Source organism: Leptinotarsa decemlineata, unplaced genomic scaffold (assembly GCF_025532065.1).
Source record: "Leptinotarsa decemlineata unplaced genomic scaffold, Ldec_3_MD MMD2_tig00000199_RagTag_RagTag, whole genome shotgun sequence".
NCBI classification, from domain to species: Eukaryota; Metazoa; Arthropoda; class Insecta; order Coleoptera; family Chrysomelidae; genus Leptinotarsa; species Leptinotarsa decemlineata.
This window is the reverse complement of record NW_027412544.1, coordinates 17,060,473-17,075,578: the sequence shown is the minus strand read 5'-3', so window position 1 is coordinate 17,075,578 and position 15,106 is coordinate 17,060,473. Positions and strand designations below refer to the sequence as shown.

Here is a 15,106-nt window from a genome sequence, read left to right as displayed (position 1 = left end):
TGTGATTCTGTGAAATTTCACATTTTCAACTGTTACTGCCTATGAGTTATGATTTTTTCGGAGTGGTGCTGTAACTGTCAAATTTTTCAGAAAAAATCAATATCTCGAAAACTAACAAATTTTGGTAAAGGCATTGTTATACAAAGTGGGCCTAAAGCCTAAAATGTGCTGAGAAAATCAAAAATGTAATAGAATGCAGGGTGTTTCATTTGAAATAAGGAAGTCGTCCTCAATTTCCGGTATAACGGAAAGATACCAGGAGTTGAAACTGGTTCAAGCTGTTCAAGCTTTCGAGGCGTTTCACAAATAATATGAAACAATGAATTTGAAAATTGAATTTATATATATATATATATATATATATATATATATATATATATATATATATATATATATTATATATATATATATATATATATATATATATAAATATATATATATATATATATATATATATATATATATGTATATATATATATATAAATATATATATATATATATATATATATATATATATATATATAAATATATATATGTATATATATATATAAATATATATATATATATATATATATATATATATATATATATATATATATATATTTATATATATATATATATATAAATATATATATATATATATATATATATATATATATATATATATATTTATATATATATATATATAATCTAGAAAGGTTAATGCAGTCAAGCTGCTGGAAAATAATTCCATGAAAATCAAAATAAATAGATAAGTACTTTTTGATCACTCCCATATTGATTTCAATTTAAGAGCCACCGGTGTATACAGCTGTTTCAGCCTATGAAGTACTTTCTTGGTTTTTCTCATTTTGTCTTCAATCGAGGACCGCCTGCCCGGTACTAACGATGCCCAATAGGCTGAAACAGTTGTATACCGGTGGCTCTTAAATTGAAATCAATATGGGAATGATCAAAAAGTACTAATCTATTTATATATATATATATATATATATATATATATATATATATATATATATATATATATATATATATATATATGTTTTTTTTAGATGATGCAACTAATTTCGCTTTATTTTCAGTATTCAACTATTAATGTAAGTTACAAAAAGGATTTGAAGCTCTATAACTTCTGTTTAATTATCTGCGAGCGCTTTCGACTGCTGGTCGTGTTGTCATTCTCTAGGTCCTACTCTATCTGAGCGTGTCATCCTGTTTATATCCTTTTATACGGTCCGAACGCGAACACCAGAGAATATAAAACTCATAAAACAAGTCAATAAGGGAAACCGCATGGACATTTGGGAAACGGTCATAAATCACTTATCGAGGAACAAGTACACACTCCTAGAAACAATAAACCTAAAGAAGATCCGACACAAAGAATAGTACCTGATGCACATGAATCTTATAGCTCTTTTCTGAATAATAAAAACCGTTTGCATTTGAGTTTTGCAACATACTTCACAGAAAGAAATTCCACACCTTAACTGCGACTCAACAAGTGAGAAATAAGCCGATTTAGCGGCAGACAAACCAAGATCCTTATAAGTTATTCTTACTGTAAAACACCCTGAAGCTAGCTTTTTATTGAGGGTTACAATATGATCGGCAAATTTGAGTTTATTGTCAATTATTACCCCCAAACATGTAGTACTAGGTCTGTTTTCATTTATCCTGTCCGCATCCTGTGTTGGTAGAGGAATGCTGTCAATAAAGCAGCGGAATGATATCAAATTTGTTTTGGAAACATTAAAGACAGCAGATTAGAGTCGCACCTCTTTTTTATTTTTTTCATATCTACACTTATAATCTTGTGAAGATTACATACAGTTTCATCACGCCATAATATTGTGATGTCATCGGCGAATAGGGTAAATTTTCCTTCTATATCGATAGAAGTTAAATCTTTTATGTATAGCATGGAAAAGTATCGGGCCCAGTATTGAACCTTATGGTACGCTTTTTTTTATCTCACCTTCTGATGAGGATGATGAGGTGTTCACAATCTGATGTGTTCCTGTGAGATAATTATTGAACCATTTATGTGTGATTCCACGGATGCCATAGTAATATAGTTTTTAGCAGTTTTCCATGATCTACACACTCAAAGGCTCTAGCAAAGTCACAGAACACTGTTGCTGATAACTCTTTTTTATTAATGTTCCCATAAACATCATATAACAGAGAAAAGATAGCATCATGGGTGTTCTTTTTTGATTGAAAGCCGAACTGGTTATTGCTTATGACAATATTATTATTTAAAAAAATTATCAATATTAATTGAACCATTTTCTCTATTAGCGTGCCTAGAGTGGAAATGAGACATATAGTACGGAAGTTTGAAGGATCACTGAGATTACCACCTTTGTGCAATGGGATAACTATTGATTTTTTTAGGCAGACTATAGTAATTATTCAGTTTGCGTTTATTGGTATATCAACTTGCTCTTTCCTTTGTTTTCCTCTAAAATCATTAATCATGGACCACGTTTATTGCTTGCTTGCAAAATTCTGCTTTGATAGTAGATCTTTTTCGAGCATTCAATTAGTTTTCTATAAGTAGTTCTATATTTTTGAACATAGGTATGAAAATATATACTATTCGTGATTTTTTTTATATAATCAAGTGATCTCATATGGTAAGGAAAAAATTCATCAAAAATATTTTTTATTTGGGAATATAAAACAGAAAGGGGTTCATTTCGCACTTCTAATATAAAATTCCAATCAGCATAAAGACATCCATGGTAGAATCTATCATAATTCCGAAAGTTGAAGAGTCGTCCATATTTGAATTTCCTAGTTTTCATAACTGAGTTAATCAATATTGTGACATGAACCGCCTCGTGATCGGAGAAACCAGGTAAATCTACCAAACACTGGATTTTTTTCATCATCTAAATTGCTACATACATGGTCAATGATTGAATTACTGTACTGAGTTATGTGGGTAGGTGACTACATTCATGCTTAGATCAAAGAATACAATGAGGTTGATAAGGGAGAGTGTTATATTTGAGTCAGTATCGCTAAAATCAATGAGAGAAGATTGTTATTTGTTTGTCCTTTCAGGTTATGATATAAAATAAAAGTTGAATTGTGACAGGTGTTAGGTCAGCATACGATCCCAAATTTGTAATTTAGAATGACTCTCAAACATTTTGTGTGTTATCTACATAATCATATGGAAATACCCCCACCCTGAGTATATTCATAGATATTGAGGGAGCGTTTTTTCAACAATTACCCAGCAACTACACTCCAGGAATGTACCTCTGTAGTAGGAGAATGGATACTCAAGTTGCTCTCTAAATAGCAATAATTATCAATATAGAAGACATCACAGTGAGAGGACTGGTCATGAGGGGATGTCCACAGGAAGGAATCTTATCACTTCTTCTTTGCAACATAGTTCTGGATACCCTGATTAATCACCTCAACAATAATGGATTCTACACAATTTCATATGCAGATGACATAGTTATCTTGCAGACCGGCAAATTTGTGAACACACTGCGATAGAGCGCAGGATGGGCTCAATCAAATTAATAGAAACTTGGTATAACGAACCCTCATTGTCGATCAATCCCAAGAAGACTGAGATGGTCCTTTTTACTAGGAAAATACGTTTATCTGGCTTAAAACCTCCCGAAATCTTTAAAAGCAAATTAAACTCGACAGGAAGGTTACATGGAACTCTCACCTACAGAGTAGAGCAAAAAGAGCATTTGTGGCTTATGAGCAATGTCGGAGGACAGTGGGACGCGCATAGAGTCTTTCACCCCGTGTGATCACCTGGATCTACACTGCAAAAATGAGACCTAAGTTAACATACGGAGCCATTGCATGGGGACCGAAAGTTCTAAAAGCAACGGCCATCCAAAAATTATATCAAATACAGCAATTGGCTTGTTTAAAATTCACAAGAGCCATGAGAACAACACCAACCGCGGCAATGGAATTAATTGCTGGTCTGACCCCTCTGAACCTTTACGTTAAGGAGGTTGCGTTGATGGCCATGTTACGATTGCGCATGGTTGATGTAAACCTCGAAGTAGGAATGGGTGAATTGAGGCTGAGCCTATGGCGAGAAGCGGTCACTATGCAAACTCTACTGCAGGCAGCCAGTGATGCAATTCAACCCAGGTTTGTGTTTAATAAACCCTACAAAATACAAATGAAACAGAACAGAGTCAGATGCTACAAATGCAATACGCATATATACAGACGGCTCAAAAACCAAAGAAGGCTCAGGATGTGGAGTGTACTCCAGATCACTAAGCCTAAGGATTCAGTGGAGAATGGGAAAAAATACCAGCGTGATCCAAACAGAACTGACTGGTATCTCAATCGCCACAAAAAAATAACCAGGATAGGAATTTCTGGCAAATCATAACAATCTGCACTGATAGTAGACAAGCCTAGTATCACTAGTACTAGAGTACCACCAAGATTTAGCCAAAACCTCGGTAGATAATAACATTATCCTTGGGTGGGTTAAAGGGCACGACAGGAGTTAAGGTAATCGCATTGTGGACTCTTAAGCCAAGGATGCGGCTGGACTAAGAATTTTAGGACCAAGTGACAACTACTGCCTGATGACTTCGACAATTGTGGAACTAGCCAAACGTCACATCCATGGCCAATCCCTAAAGAGATGGGATGGAATCAAAGGATGCAATCTTGCTAGGCGAGCCTGGGAAGCTGGCGCCGAAAATATATCTGGCGATGACCAGGAAAAATCTACGCTTAACAGTAGGATTTCTGACTGGCCACTGTCAACTAAGGAAACGCCTCCATAATATGGGGCTAGTGGATACCTCTATACAGGATGTGTCAACAGGAATATGAAACTGTCAGGCATGTCCTATGCGAGTGTCTGGAGTAATCGTCAATAAGAGAGTGTGTGTTCGGTGAGTCTTGGCCTACACCTGCCGATATAAAGGAGATGTCTCCCAGTGACCTGTTCACCTTCCTGGAAAGGACAGGATGGATGATGACCTTGGAGGACAACTCCTCGGGAGGATGTACAATGGGTCACATGTGGCGTAAGTGCTGTGGGCCTACACTCACCTTCCCTACTCTACAGATACAGAAAGTCACCCCCTTCTTGGTGAGAAGAGCGAATTCCTCATCATCTAAATGATTTTTTTTAATTTTCAAATTATTTTAATTCGATGTAGATGATAATTCATCCAACGAAGTTCCCATGAATCGAAAATAATCTATGAATCAAAATTCACTTTTAATTTCAGCATCGTTCTGTTTAAAAAAAATGTATTTTTTTAGGGTAGAATGCTCACACATTCTCTTTTTGCGATATCCCTTATAATGAAGTGACTGTCGTATCCTGAAAGATTATGAGAGGTAGTGGGTACCACAAATAATTTTCGAAAATTCACATTACAAGGGGCTTGGTGGGCCCACCACCAAACGCTCCCATAAAATGATCATGGTCGTGCTCGATAACATCTTTGGGGGTGAACGGTTGTTCGCAAATATGACAAGTCGTTGCAGCACCGATACTATTTAAAGGCACTATCATCAGCTTAATATTCTTCATTTTTTATTCAACAAATTTTGCAATATCAGACAACTCATCGGCAAAACATTTCATACATTCTTCACCTCGATCGTCTTGAAACTTGAAAAAATGTCGTTATGTGAACACTTCAAGTAGTAGCCTGCACTAAAAGGTATATGTTTTTGGTATTTTGTAGTTTTAACTGGCATTTTTGTTCATGAACATAATTTCGATGTTCCACATAATCGTATTTAGGAAAAAAAATTCACATCCACTCACTTTTTCACACAAAACAGTATGATCATAATAATTGAGGCATCTATCACAAAAGAATTGTTTTGCAATTCTTGTTCAATTGACTACTTAATAATCGGGACATGTCTCTAATCCAACAATAATGAAATTTAATTTCAGTCTAGTCATCATCAATAACTAGAGCCTCATAATCGTTCAATTTTATAAATTATTCATATTGAATTATTAACAAATTAACATGCCTGTCTCGTTTTATTGTCGGGAGTCTGTCAGGTACTACTACATAAAATAATTTTTTCTTTGCCTAATTCAATTCTGAAGTGTAAACATTTACAGAAATATCATTAAATTTTTCGAATTTGTAAATTTAATGTAACTCCATTGGAGTATTTAGCCCTGTAGTATTCAAAACGATAGTGTGGATATTTCAACACTATATGTGAATTTTCTACTACAGGATATACGGCGCTAATAATACTTCAAAAGAAGCACTTTTCGTCATCGTTTTGTATATCACTGCATACCTGTTTCCTTACGATTTCTTGCAGCAGTGGAATGAAAGAGGAACCATAAATATTTATTTATTGCTACTTCCAACAAAATAATTTTACTCAAAGCCCACCCCGACTGTAGTTCTTCAAATTCGCCTAACTTATCATTTGATTTTTCAATAAAACTCCCCAAAAATGGTAAATTAACTTTGAGACATGACATTTATTTCAAAAGTTTGGAAATCCCACGTTTGAATAATGAAAAAGCATTGCCTAGAAAATTTTTAGGATTTTTATGAGTTAAATTGATGATTACATCCGTTGTTACATCACGATTGAAAACATTGTTAACATTTTGCCACCTTATCCCGGAGTTTCGTCGCTTCAAACCCAAGCCATTTTGGTAATCAATCTAAAGCGTTTCAATTCTCCAATTTTTGGAATTATTTTTTCCCAACCGAAAATTTAACATTTTTCATAGCCAAAACGCATTTCCTTATATGTTTATTGATAAAATGCTCTAGCTTGTTCAGCAATATCATCTGAATAATTTAATTGTCTTTCATGATTAAATGGTATTTATAAATTACCGACATTTTTCTTGGAAAATCAGTCATTCCGTTTTCATTTATTGACATGACTCACCAATATTTCGTTCTAAAATGAAATTCTAGGTTCGATTTTGGGTGCCAATATCATCTGCGGCGTCTCCACAGGCAAATCTGCTACTTTGATAATTGTCTCCCATCAGCTTTGAATTGAATTATATTTGAATAAATTCATCTGATAAAAAGTCAAGAACGTATAAAGGATCTTGCAATAAAAACTCGTAAAGTAAGCATGAAAAATAATTAAAAACACTTACTTTCGAATAAAATCGGTGCACTTGTCACTGGTATCACTTTCAACTGATACAACTAACTCATTTCGCCACACAGGACCTATTTATGGTGAATAAATGATGACATATTCCTAAATGAAATAAAGGAACTAAAGAGTCTTAGTTTCGTCGTTTTGAGGCTTATTGCCGGATAAATTATAATCATTTCAATGCTGTCAAGACAGCAAATTGAAGTTTTGGGAACATTTGCTGCAGAGCCCACGAGCACCTTACGATAAGTATCAGAACAGACGTGAATGTCACGCCAGACTGTAAGAAAAGCATTGAAATGCATAAATGTCATCCTTATGAAATGCATACTCTTCAAGAGCTCCACGAGGATGATTATGATAAAAGAATAGAGTTTTGTGTAATCATGTCTCATCGAGTCATTACCATCCCTAATCTTCTGATGAACATCTGTTTCAGCGATGAGTGTTCATTTTTTCTGATTGGCAATGTTAATAGACGAAATTGTCGCTATTGGAGTGACGGAAACCCACATATTTTTCGGGAAGACCATAGACAACACACAAAAAGTAAATGTTTGGGCTGGTATTCTTGGAAATGCCATTATTGGATCATTATTTCTGGAAGAAAACTTGACTGGCAATCTGTACCATGAAATGCTTGAAGAGATTATCGATCCTCTCATACCTCACAAGCTAGAAAATCAAATGGATGCAGAAGGTAATCAATTTTTGCAGGAGGATCTGTTACATTTTCAGCAGGACAGTGCTCCAGCTCATTATTTTTTTCCCGTCCGACGGTGGTTAAACGAGAGATTTCCGGATAGATGAATTGGCAGAAGGGGAGCAATTGAATGACCTCCGAGATTTAACACCCTCAGATTTCTTTCTTTAGGGACATCTTTAATCCGTTGTTTATAAAACACAACCTTCTGATATTGAAGAACTCTAAAGACAAATTACAGCAGCATAGTAGTCAATTCCTAGTGGAGTTTTCCGTAATGTTACAGGAGAGTTTCAAAGCAGACCTTATTGTTGTTCAGAGCAAAATGGACGATATTTCGAACAGTTTATAAACTAGCGTAAGTAGATTTTATTTTTGAAATGTCTTTCTCACAAATGAAATTATATTTTGTAAAAGGACAGTAACCAACAAATAAAAAATCCAACGCGAAATACATTTATTCCTGTCATTCAAGGGTTGAAACGGTGCCACCTACTCTTCTAACAATTTTTATTAAAAGGAGTCAATATAATAATGGTGGGAAATTTTCAAATTGACACTCTGTATGTTATGTTTCTTGAGATTTCTATCTCTATTTCTACTCCGTTCCTACCTGAAGGTTTAAGTGATAATAGATAATATTTTCTATAAGAAATTGAATTTCTTTCATTTACATTTAGAGATTTTTTTCTAAAGACAAAAAACAAGCACTTCAAGAAAGTCCTTAAGGCGCTCTAAGATCGGTGCCTGTGCGAAAGTAGTGATTTGAATCGCTGAAGATTATATCCATTTGGAAAAATGTTCTCAGGAAGTTTATTCCACTAAACGAAGTTCTAAAAACTAACCGAACCTATAATCTTACTCAGATTACGAAGTTGAAGACCAAAGCAGAGTTTCATTGTTGTCATCTCATTCGGCACAAAACTATTCATTTCATTAGCATAGTAAGCTTCAATAAAAGCTTGAGTTCAAAAATATTTCACTATTATTTTATTCAGATTGATATGTAATGTAATTATTGGGAATCTATGCTCACTTTCAACATATATAAATGTACATTCATTGTACTGATTTGAATTGCGTTAAATTAATGATCATACGTCTTCTAAACAATATTATTCTTTTTCTCTTCAAGACGTAGGTTAAAAAATTATAGTCAGTAAAATTTTGAAGATGTTATATGTTTAAATTCCAGTAGAAAAAACTTTTAACAAAACGCTGTCTAATTCCAGATTTCGCATATCTATGATAAATACTTACATATACAACAATCAAATATAAAAACTTAGCGCTAGCCGCGCTGGCAAATAATTACTGAAAAGTGTCTGTTGTTAAGGGACACGCTTGTGTGTCCCTCAACAACAAAACTTATTTGTTCCAGAATCAGTTTCAAGTTTTCTGATAAGAATTTTGCATTATCAAGAACGGTCTGTAAATTCAGTCAAAATACTTACGGTGCTCTTTTAAACACAAAATGGTTTTCATTGGGTGTGGTCAATATATTAGAAACGAATTTGAAATGCGTTTTTTGATTTTTGTAATACGGGTTATCTTTAGTTAAATCTATCTTGAATACTTCCGCAAATTCTTTCAATACTTTTTCGGGGGCGTGTATCTTCACGCACGTGTATTCCTTCAAGACCTGGAAAACGTAAAATCGTTCAATTGGAAAATTATTATAAAAAATTAACCACTTACCGCTCCTTGCTCCCTTTCAGTTTGTAAACCATTTTTCTCGATATTATTAATATATTTTGTCACTTTATTTTCACTTTCTGTTCCGATAATTTTTGTTGAATAAATAAAGACATAATCGATTTTTCGCTTGCCATCTCTGAACAGAGCTTTGTCGGTCATCTCGGAATTTTTCGCTTATGTCAGTTAAGTGACAAAGAATAACAGACGCAATAAACCGTTAAATTATTTGCTGCTTGCTCAGAGCAAGCAGACATAGATCATTTCAACAAAACCGATATTGTGGTAATAATTGGGTTAATATATATCTTAAGGATCAATGTAGGTATACTTGCCAGAACGAAAGTGGAATCCTTTTATAGATATCAGATGATCTATTTTCAATATCCTAGATCACTAGTAATAAACGTCATTGTTCTTAGAATGTGACAATGCATGGTACCTAATTTTCTAAATGTACAGCAGTTAATTTTTGAAAGCTGTCCTCTCAACCAGATATTTCATAACTTGAAATAATGATATTTTGGAATTGGAATTAATGGAAAGAAGCATTACCTTAAAATCCATATATAGAGCAATTCAAACCGCGTGACCCAATATGGCGGTGTATGGCACACATAAGAGCATTGGTTTTGGTGTCGTTCGCTGTTGTGGAGTGTTTTTACTCATTTTTGGAGCTATTGTGGTGTTTAAATTCGATCAAAATGGAAAATGAATACTTGAAATCACTATTGCTGAACAGCAGAGACGTCGCGAAACGTATGTTCAAAAAAATACACCATCATCTGTTTATCATTGTGTTACAGATTTATAAAATGAAATTGAGATTGGTGAATGGTTTAGACCCTTTCTCATTGAATGTTTCTGATCTGGATTATTCAATTGATGGTGTTCCTCCAGTTACATATATGGATATTGCTTCGTATTTGGTTTTCACCCACAGCTTTTATTGGCATGTGCAGATGAAGGCATATAAAAGTTTGGAATCTTATAAATATTTCGAATCTGGCTTTGTTGTAATAGTGGAAACAAAGATTGAGGACAATTTATACATTTCAGTTGGACAGGTGAGTTTTTCTAAGCTAGCAGTATGCTAACTTTCTGATTTCCTAATGGTAGGTATAGTTAATTCATCTAGGAAGCAATATACACGTGAAACTGTGTATATCCACGATCAGCTATATCTGTGACTTATGTTTATTGTTTTCTTTGTTGATCAAGAGAGTGATTCTTACAGTTGATACTAATCTTAATAACTCATTTTCAGGTCAAGCATTCACATAAAGCAAATACGAAACCTTTAGATATTTGGTGCCTCATAGCAAAAGATGAAAGCATATGTACAGCTCACTATACTTTTATGGCCGGAAACAGTGAAGTTTGTAGTCACGCTGGCGCTGTTGATTATGCAAACACCAAGAAAGCGGCAATTGTCAGATATATAGAAGCTGAGTGGCCAATGCCACCCATGACACAGATTTTCATCGAATAACGGCAGAGTCAATTGAAAATATTTTGAATTGTTAAACTTTTGTATGAAAAGCTCTATTTTGAGTTTTCTTGAGATATGTTTGTTGTCTGTTTTTATTTAATAAATGTGCTGTGTACCATGAATAGCGGCTGTTATGTTATCGTGCAAATAAAAATGATATTTCCTATATGGTACTACTTTATTATATCTCCAACAACGGTAAATACTCGACTGCGTTTTTAGGGCAAGTCTACATGAAAAAACAGTCGTGTACAAAAAGATATTAATATTCAGGACCTGGAAACTAACAACTATGTTTTATTTTCAATATATGACACCCCTTTACCTAAGTTGAAACATTACACTATCCAGTAATAATTTGCAATAACTAACAACAAACATTACTACCCAGGATCAATTTGCCATAATTAATCGCTCAGGTGCCCTAATTTCATTACGGGGTCTCAGAGATCTACCACTATTAGTTTCATCACCTTCCATATTATTTTGTATTCACTAACTGTTCACTACTGTGAGTCCCCATTTTTCCCTTCCAATCTACAATATTCTCTTTCAAAGCAGATCGTGGAGTGAAAGAAACATTATTTGTTTTAGATATTGTATTCGAATATTCTTCGTCTGAATAATCTTTTTTTAATTGATTAATATGTGTTTTCCATCTCAATCCGCAATCGGTTCCTACCAGGAAAGTTTTTCTGCCCAATATTTCTTTAATTTTACCATGACGCCACTTTTGAACATGTTCACGATAATCTCGTGCATATACCAAATCATTTATCTCATAGTTCACATATTTTTTATATCCATATTTTGTTTGATAATTTTGTTTAGATTTCACTACGGCTTCCACAGAAGGTAACAGTAAATCAAATTTAGTTCTTAAACTTCTACCAAAAAGCAATTTAGAAGGTGTTTCTTCCGTGGTCGAGTGTGGGGTGTTAAGATATTGAAATAAAAATCTATTGATTATTAAATGGGTGTCTAACCTTGGATCATCAGTTTTACTTTAAATAATAGCATTTTTGATCATTTTCACCGCACTTTCTGCTTGTCCATTTGTAGATGGGTGGTAAGTTGCCCCTGTAAGATGGTTCCGTGGTCGAGTGTGGGGTGTTAAGATATTGAAATAAAAATCTATTGATTATTAAATGGGTGTCTAACCTTGGATCCTCAGTTTTACTTTAAATAATAGCATTTTTGATAATTTTCACCGCACTTTCTGCTTGTCCATTTGTAGATGGGTGGTAAGGTGCCCCTGTAAGATGGTTGATACCGCTTTGTTTTAAAAAACGTTGGAATTCAAAACTTGTGAATGTTTTTGCATTATCCATACAAATTTCTTTTGGTAATCCATATCTCGCAAACAATTCTCGAAACACCTTTATAGTATTCAAAGATGTGATATTTGATGTGATATTTGATATTTGACTAAAAAATTTTTATTGAAACATAGCCCCAAAAAATCCGCATGTAGCCTGGTCCACGGATTAGTTGGCCATTTCCATACAGACAAAGGTGTTTTTGTAACATTAAGAGCTAATCTACAGCAAATTTCACAAAACTGGGCCATATTGACCATTTATTGACTGTTCATCAAAGGCAACCACATATAAGCCCCAGCTAAAAGTTTCATCTTAACAATACCCATATGTACAACGTGTAACTCATTTAGTATTGAATTCCAATATTTTTTTGGTACTTTTATGCGATAACCCCACATGAGGCAATTCTGTTCTATTGTTATTTCATTTTTTTCATAAAAAATGGTTTATAATCTTCCCCGGGACATTTTCTGGGCCAACCAATTCTTACAAATAACATTATTTTACTGAGGACTGGATCCAACGCTGTTTCTTTTCGAATTTTATTTACGTCTATCGGCAATTCGGATTGCTCTACGTAATTTATATAAGAAAACTCGGTTACCTGTTTTGAATCAAATGGAAATTCTACCTGCGCACTCGTGATGGGTAACCTGGACGAACAATCGGCATAATTTTGATTTGAAGTAACAAATGTTATTTCATAATCAAAAGCTGAAAGAATATAGGCCCAACGTTGAAGGCGGCTAGCAGCAAACATCGGTAATCCCCGCTTGTCCCCAAAAATCGCTAGTAATGGTTTATGATAGGTGACAAATAAAAAACGTTTACCAAACAAGTATTGATAAAAAATGTTTATGCCAAAAATTATGGCGGCAGCTTCTTTCTCGATTTGAGAATATTTTGTCTCTGCCAAACCCAATAGACGAGAGGCAAAAGCAATTGGTTTTTTCAATATTGTTTTTATCAATATAGTTGATAGTTGCTCCTAACGCAAATTGTGATGCATCTACCATGAGCTTAATTTCCTTCTCAGGATCGAAATGGCTAAGAACCGAATTTGAAATTAATATTTTTTTTGCATTTTTCGAAACTTATTTTACATTCTTGTGACCAGAACCATCCTTTTTTTTTTTTTTTCTTAATAATAAATAATTTGTACAATGGCTGCAAAACTTCTGACAGATTCGGTAAAAATTTACAATAAAAATGTATCATTCCCAAAAAAGATTTAAGTTCCGTCACTGTTTTTGGTACCGCCACTTCCGTTATTGCCTGAATTCTATCTTTTGATGTATGTAACCCTTCTTCATCTATAACATGTCCTAGGTACTTTACAGAATCTTTAAAAAATGAACATTTTTCCTTCTTAACCTTCAACCCAAAAGTTTTTAAAATTTGAAAAACCTTTTCTAGTTTTTTCAAATGTTCCTCATTTTTACCCGTTATTAATATGTCATCTAAGAAACACACAATACCAGTATCTTGAAACATTTGCTCCATTATATTCTGGAATATCGCCGGAGCACATGTAATTCTGTATGGAAGGCGAGTGTAAGCAAATAACCCTTTATGGGTGGTAATAGTTAACATCTTTTGTGACTCTTTTGTTAAAACTACCTGCTGATAAGCTTCCATGAGGTCAATTTTAGAAAATTTTTGCCCCCCCCCTTGAAGTTGACTAAAAAAATACTCTATTCTGGGAAGCGGAAAGTGTTGAATTTCAAGATGGGGGTGTAGGGTAACTTTAAAGTCACCACAAAGCCTAATACCACCGTTAGGTTTTAGTATTGGGACAATGGGTGTGGCCCACTCTAAAAACTCTACTGGAATTAAAACTTTATTTTCAACCAATCTTTGTAACTCTGCTTCTATTTTTGGTTTAATTGCCAATGGTACCGGTCGGGGTTTACAAAATTTTGGCTTGGCATTTTCTTTCAATTTTAATGAAATATTGAATTCATTAAAAGTTCCTAATTTGTCTTCAAATATTTCTTTATATCTGAGAACTAAAAAAAGAAACTTGGTCAGAAAAACCTTCCTGACTCACATCGACTTGTTGACTAAAATTAATTTTGCAAATTCCGATTGTAAATAGTTTCATTTCGTTTCTTCCAATTAGCGGGGGCCCTCCATTATGAATAACGTACAACTTCAAGGAGTATGTTTTATTCTCTAAAATGGCATTTTATATTAAATAACCCTTTGGTTGAAAACTTATACCTACATAATCTCGAAGAGATAAATCGTTTTCATGTACAATATAATTCATAAAATGTTTTTTGAATAACTTTTCTGAAATCGCTGAGTATGCGAATCTTGAATCAATTTAGAAATTTATAGGTATATTCTCTACAATCAATTTAATTTAAGTAGGTTTCACATTATCAAATGAATCCATACTTCCTATATCTAGCTTAAAAATATCAAAATTTTTCGGTACTTGTTCATTTTCACTATTATCATCAAGAATACAAAAATTTGAATTATCGGTTAGTGCATCACTAGAAACATCATCAGTTATGTAATGGTGCCCCCGACGTCGACACTGAGAGGCTAAGTGCCCTTTAATACCACATTTGTGGCATATGCACTCTTTATATGAACATTCCTTAGGTAAATGATTGAAGCGCCCACATACTGTGCACTTACTTGATTGGTTAGGGTGGCTTACCCCTTGACGATAGTTCTTGTTCTGTTCTTCGGGTCGAACTGTTGTTCGCCAACTGGAATTCTCCTTGGTATAGGTTT

At 33.9% G+C, this 15,106-nt stretch overlaps 2 protein-coding genes across 4 annotated transcripts in view; one reads left to right on the top strand and one right to left on the bottom strand.

Moving 5' to 3' along the window:
• LOC111505678 (anoctamin-6) overlaps positions 1-10,016 on the bottom strand; it is a 56,115-nt gene extending 46,099 nt beyond the window's left edge. Inside the window, exons 1-2 of one of the 3 annotated variants that reach the window (XR_012465003.1) lie at positions 9,545-10,016; positions 9,301-9,488 (exon numbers count right to left, since the gene is read on the bottom strand). Coding sequence is in view for 1 of the 3 variants with exons in the window: in XM_074173080.1 (XP_074029181.1) it covers positions 9,301-9,488; positions 9,545-9,703 (347 nt within the window). In the remaining 2 variants the exon portion in view is untranslated. The remainder of the gene's footprint in view (positions 1-9,300; positions 9,489-9,544) is intronic. The other 2 variants (XR_012465004.1, XM_074173080.1) reach the window with 2 other exon arrangements.
• Positions 10,017-10,086: 70 nt separating this feature from the next.
• Positions 10,087-11,453, top strand: LOC141481478 (uncharacterized). Its single transcript, XM_074173083.1, has 2 exons — positions 10,087-10,608; positions 10,809-11,453. The coding sequence occupies exons 1-2, from the start codon at positions 10,150-10,152 to the stop codon at positions 11,031-11,033; spliced, it is 684 nt and encodes a 227-aa protein (XP_074029184.1). The 5' UTR covers positions 10,087-10,149; the 3' UTR covers positions 11,034-11,453.
• The last annotated feature ends 3,653 nt before the right edge of the window (positions 11,454-15,106 follow it).

Excerpts from the sequence above, each read along its gene's own strand:
- LOC141481478 (XM_074173083.1), top strand. The coding sequence starts at position 10,150 with ATGGCACACATAAGAGCATTGGTTTTGGTGTCGTTCGCTGTTGTGGAG. Across the intron at positions 10,609-10,808 it reads TATACATTTCAGTTGGACAG|GTCAAGCATTCACATAAAGC; the intron begins GTGAGTTTTTCT and ends ACTCATTTTCAG.